At 41.8% G+C, this 16,825-nt stretch overlaps 2 protein-coding genes across 3 annotated transcripts in view; one reads left to right on the forward strand and one right to left on the reverse strand.

The window, feature by feature from the left end:
• Positions 1-16,825, reverse strand: part of MACROD2 (mono-ADP ribosylhydrolase 2) — an 843,060-nt gene that overhangs the window by 734,731 nt on the left and 91,504 nt on the right. The gene's annotated exons all lie outside the window — the stretch shown is intronic.
• Positions 183-15,046, forward strand: FLRT3 (fibronectin leucine rich transmembrane protein 3). The gene is made up of 3 exons (XM_040059157.2): positions 183-273; positions 7,516-8,261; positions 9,352-15,046. Exon 3 carries the CDS (start codon positions 9,397-9,399, stop codon positions 11,344-11,346), a length of 1,950 nt encoding a protein of 649 aa, XP_039915091.1. The 5' UTR covers positions 183-273; positions 7,516-8,261; positions 9,352-9,396; the 3' UTR covers positions 11,347-15,046.

The following is a 16,825-nucleotide window of genomic DNA, read 5'->3' on the forward strand; positions in this document are numbered from 1 at the left end:
CGCGCCTCACACACCCCGCCTCATGAACGGCCGTGGCGCCGCCGGCTGCTCCCCCTAGCGGCGGCCCCGCGCCACGCCCCGGGCCCGGCCCCGCCCCCCCGTGACGTCCGGCCCCGCCCCCGCGGCGCCGCCGCTGCTGCCGCGACTTGAGGGGCGCGCGCCGAGCTCCGTCCGCGGCCGCCCCGCGACAGCGCAGCGCCCGCTCCGCTCCGCGCTCCGCTCCCGGCACCGCCGGCACCGCCGCCGGGACCGCCCCTGCCAGCCTCTCCGCAGGTAAGCAAGGGAGAAGCGCTCTTTTCTCCTCCGCGGGACTTGCGCGGCTCCAGGAGGGGGGTGGGGGGTGCGGAGGAGGAGGATGTGGAAGGAAGTTCGGGCGCGCTCCCCACTCCGCCGCCCGCTTCCCAGCGCCGGGGTGCGGGCACGGCGCTGCGGCGGGGAAGAGCCAGCCGCCCGCCCTCCCGGCGGGGCGCGCAGAGGGCTCAGCCCGCACATCTGGAGCGCACCCGGGGGCTCCCCGAGCCGGGCGTGCGGTGCCGGCGCTGCCCCGGGAGCAGGAGGCAGCGAAGGCAAAGGCGCCGTGCGCGGGGGCGGCGAGCAGCGCGGGGGGACCCGCGGAGCGGCGCCCGCGCCCCGCGGCGCAGGGACCCCGGCCGCGCGTTTTAACGCGGATGCTTCGGGGTGCTCCTGTCCGTACCCTGCATCGGCTGGGAAACTTCCCCCTCCCTACATCCCTTCTTGCTGCATCTATTTAAAAAAAAAAAAAAAAGAAGGGAAAAAAAAAAAAAGAGGAGATGCGTTCGCGCCCCTGCGCAGCGCTGCCCCCCGCACCACAAAGTCTGCGGGCGAGAAGATGGGCAACAAAATGGTTGCACAGAAAGAATGCAACAGGCCCGAATTCCCGCCCCGACGCCCCACTTTCTTGGGGACGAAGAGCTGGCTCATAATCCTCCTGCCATTCCATAGGTCCTCGCCTAGTTGTAATCAACTTTTCTGCCGTTTTCCGTGTATTAAGTGATTGTCTGCCCTCGTACAGGCGCAGCTAATTAATTTATAGATGGCCTGCAAATAAATAATTCACCACGCACTTGGTTGCACACCTCATCTCTAGGTTATTCTGACCCCAAAAATCGTTTCACGACTGCTGGCTGTGCCAGAATCTTTTGTTTTAATCCTCCTCCTCAAAAGCAATTAGGAGCTGCAACTTAGTTGATCAGGCAAAGCCCGAGTATTCCTGCATTTCCCAACGTAGTGGTCCTGCTTCCCAGCATCTGCCATAGCTCACAGCACCCAGGCACAGCTTTCTGGTTTTAGGGTTGGTTGGCTGGTTCTTTTTTTTTTTTTTTTTTTTATTCCTGCTTAGTTTCCAAGCTCATCCCCTTGGTGAATAAAAGCTCAGCTCTTGTACAGACAGCTGCCTTTCTGGCTCAGTCCTGCTCTTTGAGGTCGCCTCAATTTTAATCTCTCTGACCGCAAAGGGGTTTGAGCTCAACCCTGGCACATCCAGGCAAAGTTGCGAGGAGTGTTGCAAACGCGAGGACGACTGGGTGTAATTAACTAATTCGTGGAATGCTGTTACCGACGGGTTATTAATTTGGGCTGAAGGCAAGTCGCTTCCCTTCTGCAAGGGATCAATTCTGCTCAGTTAAAAGAGTACAGTGGAGTGTTTTCTACACCAGATTCACACCAAAATGCAGAATTACTTTACAGTTAAGTCTTATTCCTGCACGTTAGCTGAATGCATTTTCTCTTTGCCTCTTCGAAATAAGAAAATGCACATTTTGCATTTCCATGTAAATCATTTCTACAAAGAAAAAGTATACAAAGAGGCTGAAAATGTTCAGACTTTGTAAAAAACAGTTCATTATCCTGACCCCAATTTCCTTGTCTAAAATATACTACCCAAAAAGATAGAAGCATCAGTTATGCTCACCATCTGCTGCCTGGGGATATGGCGTTTTAATGAACATTTCTCTGAATTAGACTGAAAAAAGCATTCATCAATTCGAGTGTATAAAGGAAAGAATTATTTGCTGTAAAACAGAAAGATCAGTCCGTGTTTTCCTTGTCAATATATGCCATGCATTAGGTCATACTCAAGAGGTTTCAGTGCCCTTCCTCCCTCAAAAGAAAGCCCACCTTCAAGTTTCCTTTAATTTATTCCAAAACCATACAATACAGCCCTGTTGAAGATAGGGTTTCAAATATTTCATAAATGAAAGGTATACCTGGGTTTACAGAAAGCCAATTATCTTAAAATGCACTGAGTTTATTCTAATCCTACTTCATGCTGCTATCAAGCTTTTTTATTTTTCCATCTACATTTAATCACTTCTAAAAGCTGTATTTTTTCCTGTCTTCTGTGTTCCTCCTGTGTACCAGAAACAGTGACAGCCCTTGGCATATATTTAAAATGCTAATTCTCCTCCTTCTTTTTTTTTTTTTGTACACTTATACCATTTTAACTGGAGAACAACCAGATAAATACTGCAAGTAATCAGCATGGGAAATTCTGTAAACTCTTTAAAAGAGTGATTTCTTTTATTTTTTTATAATTCCCTCCTTTGCAGGCTGCCTCTGTTTTTCTCAACAGGAGACTTTGTTGTAATTAAAGCAGAGAAAACTGGACAGCAGCAAAAAACATCTGACTTGTGGCTCTTAAAAGCACAGGTTTTGTAGCATGTACCACCCCCCAGTGGGCAAAAAACTCTAGTAAACTCACAGCCAGCTTTGATCTCCAGAAATAAAGTGGATACATTTTACAGCAAGAACAAAAATAAAGATGAGTTTCTGGGTCCGGCTTTTTGGTGCTTGCTTTGGTTCGGTTTTGTTTTATTTTTTTTTTTTCCTGTGTCACCAGTAGCTAGAAGTTGTCAGATATTGTGTAAGGCAATGGTGACTAATGGAAGCAATTGCTGGAGTTTGCAAACTTTGCAGTTGCAGTTATTTGAAGTGGCTTCAGTTGGGAAATGGCCATCTTTGTCTCCTTGCAGCAGGAAGCACGGATGCTAATGGCTAGTTAGCTCTCAAGTTTTTTCCTTAATCACTTCAAAGCACAGGAATGCACAAAGAATTAATAAGTGATTGCTTGCACTTATTTTTAATAAGCAGCCAAATAGCACTCGGGGCAGGAATCTTGAAAAGCGTTCAGTACATATCTTATGGCATCACTAACTCTTTTCTGCCTTTCATGAGCGGTATGAATCCAAACATTCTTACAGCTCCACTTTTTTTTCTCTCATTTTTAGAGGAGCAAACTTAATAAGCAGGAGAGGAGCAAACAACTGCCTTCAAAAGGAAAGAAACAAAACTACTGAAACTTTATCTAGTGTTTAAGTAATGTTTTTACATGTCGTGAGTTTTGTGCCAGAAACTCCATATCAGGTATAATTCTACCTAAACTTGTCAAGAGGGGAAAAACAGATTTTTTTTTTTTCCCCCTTGAAACAACGGCAGCATTTGTTCTCTATTCTTTTATTTAATGCCCAGACAAGTTACCTCAGCAGCAGCTCTCAAAAGAAAACCGAGAAGCCATAATTGGCTAAACTCAAAGAGCACTAAAACACAAACCTAAAATCCATTGCAAAAAAGACTCCCCCTCCAAGTGTTTTCTTAACGTGCAACCTTTCCTACAGCAGAGTAGTCAAAACAAGAGAGCGAGAAGGAATAGAGTAATAGTCTGGGTCTTTTCAACCCAGCACTTTCAAACCTAGGAAAGATTTTAGAAGTAAACTTCAGAAGAGAACCACTCGTAGTTCATTTCCATCCTCTACAGCAAATACAGGTTTGGCTGAGCTTAGGTGTGGAGTCAAGCTTTTACTCAGAATTAATTTCTAAGTCAGATTTACTTGCATTTGAGGGAAGATCACATAAAAATTTGCATTTTTTAGGACACTCGAGTTAGACTTAATAAGACACAAGCAATATTATTCCTACTGCACAAGAAGTGGGAGCAAGTTTTCTGCAACTAAATGAAATCTACAACAAAAAAAAAAAAACAGCAACAAAAAAGAATTTCGCCAACGTGCAGTGCTGCAGCCTGACAGAAGGGCTCAATCTCACTTTAACAACCTCCTCTGCATTTTTTACCCCTTGGAAAGACAGCTAGAGGACCTTCTGCTTGCCTAGCACCAAACAAAAGACTGGGGCACCTTCCTGAAATATGATGATCGTGGAAATGGCAGCTCCTAGACAGGGTGCTTAGAAAGCATTTTGCTGTCACTATCAACTAACCCTGAGTAATACACTTAAAAGAAAACAAAGTGTGGACATTGCTTTAAGTCTAGATTAGCACTGTGGAACTTATTTAAAAAGGAAAAAAAAAAGTTGCCATTTAAGCTGCAGCATGACCTTTGTAAGCACAACTGACATTATAAGCAGTAGATGAACTTAACAAGTATTTTAAAAAATAAGCACATTTTGTGTTTCTGATATGTTTCAGATTCTAAAGGGTTAATTTTGCAATAGTTAAGCAAATTGGCTTATCAAGTATGTATATTCTAGTGGTGGCTTTGAGCAATAGTTTTGTCTTTTACAACCTAAAAATACCTAGTAGTTTCCCTTTCCTCTGTTAATTTGATGGTAAGAAAGAAGCCACTGAGCTACCAGAGTTCCTGCTGGAGAACACAGAGGTAAATTAGAAATTCAAATAAGCATTGTGTGACCTCAAGTGAGGCAGGTCTTCATTTTATTCACATTTTATCACAGCTAGGAAAGAAATCTTTGACACTGTTTTTAGAAAAAAATCCCTACTTTTCAAATATACCAAAATGATTTATTTTGTTAAGCCATCGCCTGCCTGCAGTACAGCTGGACTCCATATTTTAGAGTAAATACAATGTTCTTCTTAGGTACTTTTTTTTTTTCCTTGTATAGCTCAACTTATGTTGAACATTTTAAAATGAGATGTCCCCTTAGCTGTACCACAGTGGTAAGTCCACGTGCAAGGCCCACAGGTTCCTGCTATCTCTAGTAATTCACTTGCTTACACAGTCCCAGGAAAACTAATTTAACCACGTGGTTCAGAAAACTTCAGGAAAACATTCAGCTCAGGATGAAGAGCAAAAAGGCTGCTGTTCAGTTTTTCCAACGTTACCAAAAAACAAGGAGAGATTTTTGCACTTAAGAAATCAATTTTAGCACAGAGTTCCTAAAATCTGGTCTGCTCGGAAATAATGGCTTCTTTCAAAACCATGTGTCCATGAAGCCTCCCGGTCTGATGCTGCAGAAACCTGGACACAGTGTCTGTACCAGTGGGGGTCACTTTTCTTTTCATCCTGCCGGATCAGCTATAATGACTTGGTGTCAGGGAATATTTAGAGACAGCTCAAGAAGGGGAAAGTTGGAGCATGGCAGCAGGATTCCCTTCTTCTCTGTAGACAGATCACTGGAGCCTTTGATATGCAAAAACATTGTTTTCAGCTATAGCTTGAGATATGAAAGGGGAGTGCGAGATATCAAACAATCAAGACCTGAAGAAAAACTATTCTAAGTTCAGAAAAGGGAGTGGGGGGTATAGTCCTAATCCACATTTTTGAAACAGTGTCGTCTTCTCCAAAGAGACCTTTTCTTTTTCTTGCTCTTGTTTTCATGTAATTTTGAGAGATGGGGATAAAAAAAATTCCAGGAACTTAATGAGCTTTAGTGCTTTCATTTTAATCCTACACATTACTGCTATTGTAATAGTGGCAATAAATGAAGAGATGACTATCAAATGAAGCACGGCGGAAACAGTTTATGTGCTAGAAAGGTAAAACAAATGAACTTTCTGTGTGTGCACAGATCTATGTAATGCATGCATACTACAGCCGACGTTTTGCTTAACGCTAACAAGTTTTTTACAGCTCAGAGTTCTAAAGAAAATTTATGATTTTAAGTACTTAAAAGTTATTGTAGCCTTCAAAGGCCTATTAAAGGAATTTATATTCCTATTTCACCATACCCTTCCAGAAAATACCTTCTATCACGACTTCACATTAGTTCCTAAGAGACACCTTTTTTTTTTCCACAGCTTTTAAGCTGCTGTTTATTTCCAAGTTTTAGGAATAGGGCCTGGGCTTCTCTCCCCAAACACTTGAGTAGTACAGAGCAGGCAAACTAGACACTGGAAGAATACAGAGCTTTTTTTGTTCCATTTCATCATGATTATATAATTTACTCAAATTACATAAGTTACCAATAAACATGCATTCTCCTCTAGTCTAAAATGTGGCCACACAGATTGAGTTTTGTGCCTTAAATAAAGCATACATAAAAATATTTATTTCTGCCACAGTGGGGGCCTCTCATTTTGAGTTGTTTTTTTTTTTTCTCATTGGACAACTGCTGATAACAAGATGCTGAAAACAAAGCTCAGAAGGAGCAGGAAAGCAGCAGCAAGAGAGAAAAGTCTTTTCCACTCTCTTACTGGGTAGTCACACCATCTCTCAAATGGGGGGCTTTGGTTTTGTTTGGTTTTTTTTTTGAATGGCTAACATTCTTCTGTGAAAAAGGGCAGCATAATTTGTATCTATTTAAATGTATCACTGCATGTTCTGTGTTGCTGTGAGGAGTATGACTGGTCTGTTTCATAATTGACCTGCTACAAATCGCAAAAGACAGTTTTAAAAGGGAGAGAGTTTGCGTTTAGCTCAGGTATTTTACAGGGGACCAGAAGCTGCTCTAGTTTAGCTCCCAGGAAGCAAGCATTACTCAGCACACTGCTCCTGCCAAGCGTTTTGGCTCCAAGGATCGTGCTCAGTCCCTTGGACAAACGAGAAGTCACAAAAGGGAAAAAAGCAAGCAAACGCTTAGGATTTGTTTAATTTCAGATTTAACCACTTTTATTTCAGGCATGCTACCTACAGGTTCTTGGGGGAGGGGGTTGGTATCTCACTGTATACTTGATGCAGTAGTGATACGAAGCAGCCTAAGTTAAGAACGCTGTTTAAAAAAGAATTAGTGTTCTGTAAAAAGTACCAACAAAAGAAATAATATTTTTCTTCTTTTTAGAAATTTTACAGACTAAACTGACCTATGTATTGCCAAAAAGCTGATACAGATGCCTGGCTAGTCCGTAGCTCAGAATCCACATGCTGCAAATGGGAAATATTCCTATAATATTTTGGCAAAAATGCTTTCCCCTTCACCCAGTAACTAATTAGCTCCCTTTAACTCTTAAAACCCTGAAGATCATTATCTGTCTCTATCTACCAGGAACACAAAGCAAGCAACCATTTTGGCCTCCTCCAAGGAGGTAACACTAGCATTTGACATCAGATGAAAAACATAATTTACAAATACTTTGTTACTCTCTGCCTTTATTTTTCTACTGAAACAAAGGAAAACACAGTTCCGGCAAAACTGCAGTAACGTGAAACTACACAGCAAAACATTTTTTGAAAGAGCTCTGTGGATTTTGCTGAAACACCAATGCTTTGGGGAAACAAGGTGTGCTACTCATGTACAGGGGATGCAACTCTTAAAACTAGTGTGCACCAGTTGTTATTAACTCCATTTTTTTTGTTTTTACCTTTGCAGGACATTAGGAGTTCGAGGAAAGCTTTCAAAGGCGAGTTTTCTGGGAAGGAAATCATATTTTTGTGAGGGTTTTTTATAAGGAAGAAAACCATCTGAATTGCCTGATGTTTCCGTGGTAATGTAACTTGCATTCTTGCAGCACAGGAGGAATTCTTTCCCGCATTACAAATTTGGAAGAAGCGTTAAAAAGTGGGAGTTGGAAAATGGTTCTCTGAAAGAGGTGTGGATGTACCAGGATGTAGCTACTGTACACAAAGGTCATACTTGGATAATTGTGGATAGGAAAAAGCATCCCTTTCCTGACCTCCTGAAGAGGCTGCAGTCCTTGGAGCCTCAGCATAATGAATGGTTTCTATCACGCGGCACTAAAGTTCCCTCCTCTGACTACTACGCTGCACAGAAGAGTTTGTAAGAGCTACAAAGAAAGTAATTCCTGCTAAAGGCATTAAACCAAACAAAAGAGGCTCTTCATTCACAGACTTTACACGAGGACAAAAATAGAAGGAAGCTGAAGCTTTTCTACACTGGGGCCTGGTGTGCTTATGTACCATGATAAATCTTGGTTGGAATGCTCATTGAGTATCGTGCCAGGAGCCAGGAAACACACACCACCACCAAGGACCATCTGAGTAAACACCATCGAGAGAAAACTGCTTCATGGAGTAAACTGTAAAAGTGACTGGGCAGAAAGACATCCCTTAACTGGATATCCTCAAGCACAAAATTTACTCATACCTTGAAATACGGTAGGATCAATATTAATTTATTTTGCTTTTCATGCCTCTGAGAATAAAGTTCAATTAATACATGAACCCATAAGAGAAAAGGTCATGACACTGCTTAATGCATAGGTCATCTTGCAGGAGTTCTCACAACCCTAATTACAATGGTAATTGAATTATGTTGTCTTAAAAGCTATAAAAATGCTAATTACCTGAGCTCAGTGTACAAACACACTACCAATGCAAAGCACAATCTCAGTCTCAAGAGTTAATTCATACTACGCTGCTAATAAGGTGGGAAAATGTGGTTAAACCTGCCAAATAGACTCTTATGAGCGTGCTACTTAGTAGGATGACTTTTGAGAAGGACAAATATTTAAACATGAAATTAAGCATGTAATGAAATATTTCATCCAGTGAACTAGAAAGCCACAGCTCTACCAGTTACCTGCCAGTTGTAACATCCACCTTTCTGAACACTCACTTCAGCCTGAAAACCAAGCAAAATAGTCCACAGTGTGTGTAAGTTACACACAGTGAAGTTGAGCACTGGGAAAGACTTGGGAAAAAGTCTTTACTGGCCCTCACTCTTCTGTCTGCATTTTATGCTTTGCCTTTAGGGCTTTTTTTAACTTCTGAAATAGCTACCACTAGACTTGTGGGTTTGGTAAGGGTTTTATAGTTCACTTAAGGGCTCCTGAGGAAGTTAGCTGGCTTAGGAATTACTTCTTATCTTTCAGATACAGAATGATTTACTTGAACTCTGGTGTGACTTCAGTCCTGTACTTATCTGGTTATCTGTGAACAAAGATTGTTGGTACACGTGAAACGTGAAGGAATCCTTAGAAAGAGTCTTGTTGCTTAAGCAAAATCATTCACAGATGAGGCATACTTGATTATATTATTTTCAATCACTGTGCAGTTATTAAGTTAATTGAATTAGTACAAGCAGTAGAATTATCAATGTAAGGAAAAGAGAGTAAAATGCATCCACACACTTGAATTTTGGTTTAATGTGTGTTTCAGATGTCTTCTGTAATGTTGAAGTTGATTTTTTTTAATGCGGTTTTCTTCAATGATGATCTGGATAATTTTGTTTGTTTGGTTTTTTTAGATTGTTGAAGATCAGAACTGTATAGAAAGCTCATCATTCCTGACCATGATTAGTGTTACCTGGAGCATCTTCCTAGTTTGGACTAAAATAGGGCTGTTACTTGACATGGCACCTTATTCTGTTAGTGCCAAACCATGCCCTTCAGTATGTCGCTGTGATGTGGGTTTCATATATTGTAATGATCGCGATTTGACGTCTATTCCTACAGGAATCCCAGAGGATGCAACCACCCTCTTCCTTCAGAACAATCAAATAAATAATGCTGGGATTCCTTCAGAACTGAAGAACTTGCTTAGGGTGGAAAGAATCTATTTATACCGCAACAGCCTAGATGAATTCCCCACTAACCTCCCTAAGTACATTAAGGAACTGCATTTGCAGGAGAACAATATAAGGACCATTACTTATGATTCACTCTCAAAAATTCCTTATCTGGAAGAATTGCATTTGGATGATAATTCTGTTTCCGCCGTTAGCATCGAGGATGGAGCTTTCCGGGACAACATCTATCTCAGACTTCTTTTCCTCTCGCGAAATCACCTTAGCACCATTCCCTGGGGTTTGCCTAAAACCATAGAAGAGCTACGCTTGGATGATAATCGTATTTCCACAATTTCTGAGCTGTCCCTTCAAGACCTTACAAATCTAAAACGCCTTGTTTTAGATGGGAATCTTCTAAATAATCATGGATTAGGAGACAAAGTCTTCATGAATCTAGTCAATCTTACGGAATTGTCATTGGTCCGCAATTCACTCACAGCTGCACCGGTGAATTTGCCAGGGACAAACCTAAGAAAGCTTTACCTCCAAGAAAACCACATCAACCGTGTGCCACCCAATGCTTTCTCTTACCTACGGCAACTGTACCGACTAGATATGTCCAATAACAATCTCAGCAATTTACCTCAGGGGGTCTTTGACGATCTGGACAACATCACTCAGCTTTTTCTTCGCAACAACCCTTGGCACTGCGGGTGCAAAATGAAATGGGTGCGTGACTGGTTACAGTCACTGCCTTTAAAAGTGAACGTACGTGGGCTGATGTGTCAGGCACCAGAAAAAGTGCGTGGGATGGCTATCAAAGACCTCAGCGCAGAGCTGTTTGACTGTAAGGATGATAGCGTGATAAGCACCATCCAGATCACTACTGCAGTACCAAACACCTTATACCCGGCCCAGGGACACTGGCCCGTTTCTGTGACCAAACAACCCGACATCAAGACCCCCAACCTAAATAAGAACTACAGAACCACGGCAAGCCCGGTACGCAAAATCATTACGATATTCGTGAAATCTGTAAGCACAGAGACTATTCACATCTCCTGGAAAGTTGCACTGCCGATGACTGCTTTGAGACTGAGCTGGCTCAAGATGGGTCACAGCCCTGCCTTTGGATCTATAACTGAAACGATAGTTACGGGCGACAGAAACGACTATCTGCTCACGGCTCTCGAACCAGAGTCGCCATACCGTGTGTGCATGGTTCCCATGGAAACCAGCAACATCTATCTCTCCGACGAAACGCCCGAATGCATCGAGACCGAGACGGCGCCTCTGAAGATGTACAACCCTACCACCACCCTCAATCGGGAGCAGGAGAAAGAGCCTTACAAAAACTCCAGCCTGCCCCTGGCCGCCATCATCGGCGGCGCGGTGGCGCTGGTGGCCATAGGGCTGCTGGCCCTAGTCTGCTGGTACGTCCACAGAAACGGGTCCCTGTTCTCCCGGAACTGCACCTACAGCAAGGGACGCCGGAGAAAAGATGACTACGCCGAAGCGGGAACCAAGAAGGATAACTCCATCCTGGAAATCAGGGAGACTTCTTTCCAGATGATACCAATAACCAGTGACCAAGTGTCCAAGGAGGAATTTGTAATACACACCATTTTCCCACCTAACGGCATGAATCTGTACAAGAACAGCCACAGTGAAAGCAGTAGTAACAGGAGCTACAGAGACAGTGGTATTCCAGATTCAGATCATTCACACTCATGATACTGAGGGACGTGAAAAGACTGGTTTGGGTTTTGTTGGGTTTTTTGGGTATGTTTTGTTTTTTAAAGAAAACAAGAAAAGACTGACTTAACAGTTGCTGTTCTACTGCAAAACACTGGATTAAAAGACTGACAAAGCAATGTACTGTACATTTGCCATATAATTTATATTTAAGAACTTTTTATTAAAAGTTTCAAATTTCAGGCTACTGCTGCGATTAATGTAGTGGGGATACCTGACCACAATTCTATATTTTAGTATTTTTTAGTAATTTGTACTGTATTTTCCTTGCTAATATTGAAGTTACAGACCATTTAACTTTTGTGTTCTACTGAGTAAGATGACTTGTTGACTGTGAAAGTGAATTTTCTTGCCGTGTTGAGCAGTCAGAACATTCATCTGAGATCCTTGTAAGTGTAAGCACAGACCATTTTTCACTTTGGTATCAATAAAATAATGTTGAACCTGGCAAATCAGGAAGATCAAAAAGCGGTTACAAAAGCTCACAGAACTTCCAGTGTTGGGTCTATTAAATCTGTAAACCACAACAATATTCAATAAACAAAAATGCGTGTAGTAATGGGCAATATCAGCTGTCTGGATATATCCATTCAACAGTGGTGAAATCCAATTTAAATGAGAATAATCAAATTGATGACATGCATGAGATGGAAGCTTTTGACAAGTGTTTAAAAAATCTAATCCCTACAGGAAAGCATAACCAAATTCCTAACAAGGAATTTAAAAAAAAAAAAAAAAGGTGGTAAGTTCTACAAACCAAGGGGGTAGATAGAGGTTAGGAATAGATTTTTGGTTATCAGAATCAGTGGTCTGTATTTTGCAGAGAAAATAGTGATGGATGCTCACAGGCATTTGGGAGACAAGGGCAGGAAGACAGAGACAACACTTTGAAACTGCTTCGAAAAGGAAAAGGGCTGAAAGGGCAGTTTCACAAAAAAAAAGAGAGCAGGACCAAACCCAAGGCAATAAAAGCAAGGTCTCAAAAACTGTGGTCCCAAAGGTGAGCAGACAAATGGGGAATGCAGCTATTCTGAAGCATATACGAGTCTGTGTTCAGTATACTGCTGTTACGGTCAGGAATACTGCCCATTACTGTCACAGTTATCCAGAAATTCCTTGGCAAATCTGTAAGGTAACGTGTTTCTTTCTGCCTTCCTGCTGAACTAAGAGCTATTTCATGTTAAAACCCCAAGCCACTCTTTGTTGCAATACTCATTCTGTTTCTTCAACTGAAAACCAAAGTGCTTTGTACGCCCTTTGGCCAGTCTTGTGTGTGCCTTGATCCAACGCTACATGTATCAAGCTTTTAAAAACTAAGAAAAAAGGAAATAATAAAATACCCACTTTTTCATACGTAACTTAACTATGAAAAATACTGGTCTTATTCATGAATCAAGTTGAAAAGCTACTTCAAAATTATGCTGCACCTCTGCAGTGCACTGATAAGAAACCCACTTGGAAGCTACTACTTTTCAGGCCATGAGCTTCACCTCTCTCTGTGTTCAGGTTAAGAGTATTACACTTGTAGGTTTTCTTCATTATTAACTACTTGGAAAAAAGTTTTCACAACAGTGAACAGTGTGAACAATGAAAAGGAGGGAAGGCGTGGAGTTACAGCCCAGTGAAATACAGGTTTTTAAAAAAATAGCAAATGAAAAATATTTAGTATTTCAGACAATATCTCAGACAGGAAGGAATGTATACCAAATGCAGTTCAATTCTATGAGAATATTAGTGGTGCTTGGCCTGCTTCCCTGAGAGTGGTAAAGAATGAGAGATCAGAAGAAGAAAGAGTGACCAGCACTGAGACTGATGGTTTCAGCAATCAGCCTGAAAATGAATCTCCTACCAGGGATCCATCAACCGCGCAGACCCCAAATTTCCAGTAACACACTTTTTTTTCCATCCTCATTTTCCGGATGTGCCCAGGGAAGTTGCTCTCCAAACTCCCTGTGCGATGGAATTGTTGGCACGTCACTCTCGAAAATGTCTCCTGCAGTTTCCCGAGCAGTGGAGGCGCAGCACTGTGCTTCCCTACTGACCTTACCCAAACCACGCCTCCTTTGCAGGGAGCATTGAATGGATCCATGGAAGGGGGAGTGTAATGCTGTGCTCAGCTCAGTGTAACGCACCAAACAACACTATTTTGCTCTTTTAATCCATCTGGTGCCAGTCTAGGGAAGGGCAAGAAGCAAAGACTGAGCACGCGGAGCCTCATTATGCTGATGGGCAAAAACCTTCCCAAGCAGTGAGCAGGAAAGGAAAATGACAGAAAGAGACTGGACAGGCCTGTTCTCTTTGCTCTCACCCATGGATCCCTGGTATCTGAGCCCATTTAATGGCTGGGTCACTGGCAAGAGAGTCTAATTCTTTGCCAGCAGTTCTCCAGTAACAAAATTAAACAGGCTTTGTTGGATTTTCAAGCTATTTAAAAACCTTGCCCCCAACTGACGCTCAATTTATGTTGCAAATTCATGTTGAAAAATGTAAAGTTATATTTAGTGATTACTACTTTGCCTTCTGAGGCACCTAAGCCAGAAGTGCCTGGTAATGGTATGTACCAACTCCAGTGATGCCATGCAAGGTCATAAGAGCATAAAAAAGTTGGCATTTGAAGAGATAATTGCATGACAGTCTTAAGTGAAATGACTTTTCATGTGATGTGTTTATCTGTGAGGCAATAGGGTACAAATCCAAAGCAACTTCAGTAAATCAACCCACTCATTCCTACTTCACCTTCCACCAGCAAGAGTGAAAACCTGGACAAGGCTCTGTCTTCTCAGGAAACCAGGTCAGGCTTGCAGGAGAGCTGGTGTCCTCTTACCACGTGTGATGTCAATGCAAAAAATGGCACACCAGAGTGTACAAGACCTTCCTCGGGTTCTACAGCAACTTTTACTCCACAAACGCCATGTTAAAATTAATTTGGCAAGTGAAAGATTGCTTTCAAGCTAAACTGTCTGTTTTTTCCTTTGGCTGTTTGTATAAATTTCTGTTCCTCTCCACGTCAGGCCCATTTCTTCAAGACTGCTGCTTATCCTAGTGCTGCAGTTTCCTGCATGCAGTGCTCCCCAGCACCATCATAAATCCCTTCTGTCAGACAGGTAATATGTGCGGGCAAAGCTGATTACTACAGTAGGCAGTTTATTCATAAACATGTTTATCAAAATAACCCAAATTAACCCACATTAAATTTATCTCCATTTTTGAATTCCATGTTATTTCTGTGTACTGCTCAATATTTAATTGTGGAGCAAGGGGTGGGGTTTTTTTTCCTCAGTGCTGCCTAAACCTGTGTGAGTTCACTTGATCAGTACTCTCCATATTCAAATTCCATGCCCTTTTTAAATCTATATTGCTATCCTGACTTGCCCACAGTTCTGTTTTGACCTGAAAGCTGTCTCTAAAAACACCCTGGTACTTTGGAAACCATATTAATTTTGTCCGATTTTGGCACATTCCAGAACTAGGGCCAGGAGCTGGACTCAGTGATCCTAATGAGTCCTTTGTACTCAGTATATCCTATGATTCTGTGAGAAACTTGCTTCATTTATAAGCTGTTATTTCCTAGCTTTCTACCAGAGCCTGATGTGCAGCAACTGTTAGGGTTTTTTGTTTTTTTGTTTTGTTTTTGTTTGGTTTTTTTGGTTTTTTTGGGTTTTTTTCTTCTGGCTTTAACAGTACCAAATTCAAAGTATTATGGTCTTGGAACACAGTTTCCATCTCTCCTGCTAATGCACTAGCGAGCATGCAAGCTATCTTGTGCCAATGCTGTACATATTGAATGTAGAGCAGCAAATGCAATAAAGCAAGAGCAAAAACAATAAAGGCTTATTTGCTATTCAAATAATTTACTGATGACATAGTGCATTAAAGCATACATATAAGCTTCCCTGCTGAGAGGATGAAATTTTGCACATTCACCTGCAGCTGAAGTTGGATAAGATCTTCAGAAGTGAGCTGGCAGATGACATCTGCCCGGATTTATCCAAACCACGTTTGTTTGAGGTAGTTTTGGACAGAACCGTAATTCACACACGTTCCCTCCACTTTCAAAATGCCTTAACCTTACTTCCAAATCCATATATTGTTACAGCATCACCTTGGGACTGATCTTTATTTAATTAACCGTTTCTTTACTGATACCAGAACAGCCAGAGCTTCAAGCCACAGGCCAGCACTTACCATCAGTGATTTTTTTTTTTTTCAAAGCATAAAGTTACTCCATACCAGAAAAGTTTTTATCTTCCAAACTAGCCCAGAGTGATTTCATCACAGAGAAAAAGCTCTTTGACTGAATTCAGACATCAGAATTTTACCTTTTTGGGTTTTTTTTTTTCCTCTGCAAATGAATTTAATTTGGGGGTGGTGGATAGGAGTCTCACTTTTGTGATGAAATTAGAGCTATTTCAAACACTCTGAAGGCACAACCATGACACAGGTATTACATTCTGCTCACAACCGCTTTAAAAGTTTTTTTCTTTTGGTAAACATGAACGTTTGATTTAATAGTTATTTCATCAAGTAATTTCCTGCTCCTCCCTTAAGAAAAACCTAGATCAAAGCAGAACGTGGATCTCAGTGAAAGGGTGGCAAAGCAGATGCTCAAAACAAGCATCCATCACCTTGCTTTTCTCAGCACAGGACATCAAGTAAGATACTCACAGCACAGCAGTCTTTAAGCGATGCCTGAGGAACATTTCTCCCCTGAGGGGAAACACCAAGGCACTTCAAATGGGTGTTAAATAAACATCCTCTGGATTTTTGATGGTCTAATGCAAAGGCATACAATACCCATTTTGGCAACTGAGCAAATGTCCATCATAAATGCCCTATGCCTGAGACCTGCGGGTCGGGACTGCAGATGTGAATTTCCCACCTTCAGTTGCTTTTCAGAGCCCCTCTTTGTCTCCTTAGGATGAAAATGTAATAGAGTCACAGTATAAAACCCCTCAAGATTAACAACATGAGCTGAAAGCATCTTTTTGATATCTGAAGCTGGACCTTCTAAGCTTAGCAAGAACACTCATAAATAAGTTATAAAAATAGAATGGTCTTAATAGGGCTAATTAAATAATCTGACTTGTTCAAGCTGGTTGATGGTGTTCATATAGGCTGATACTCTGTCCTGAACAGCCCTCTTAAGTCATCAAAAACAGGGAGCAGATCATACCCAAGTGCTAGCACACATTCCCATCCCCTGGCTCAGCTTAAGGAGTATCTATCGGCAGAGCCGTGGAAGGTCTAATTGTTCAAACTCGAGGGGATGCACCATGTTCTTTAATCACGAACTGTGGGAACTATCATTTACAAAAGGACAAAATTATGCACTTTATGCATAATTTAATGTCCCTAATTTATGCAAAATAGTTAAAAATTTATTTGGCTCTGATTTATGTAATACCACTTCCTCCAGTGGCCTCAGTCCCTGATAAATGCTTACCAGGAAACTGGCTTT

The sequence above is a fragment of the Hirundo rustica genome, chromosome 3 (assembly GCF_015227805.2).
Source record: "Hirundo rustica isolate bHirRus1 chromosome 3, bHirRus1.pri.v3, whole genome shotgun sequence".
Taxonomy (NCBI): domain Eukaryota; kingdom Metazoa; phylum Chordata; class Aves; order Passeriformes; family Hirundinidae; genus Hirundo; species Hirundo rustica.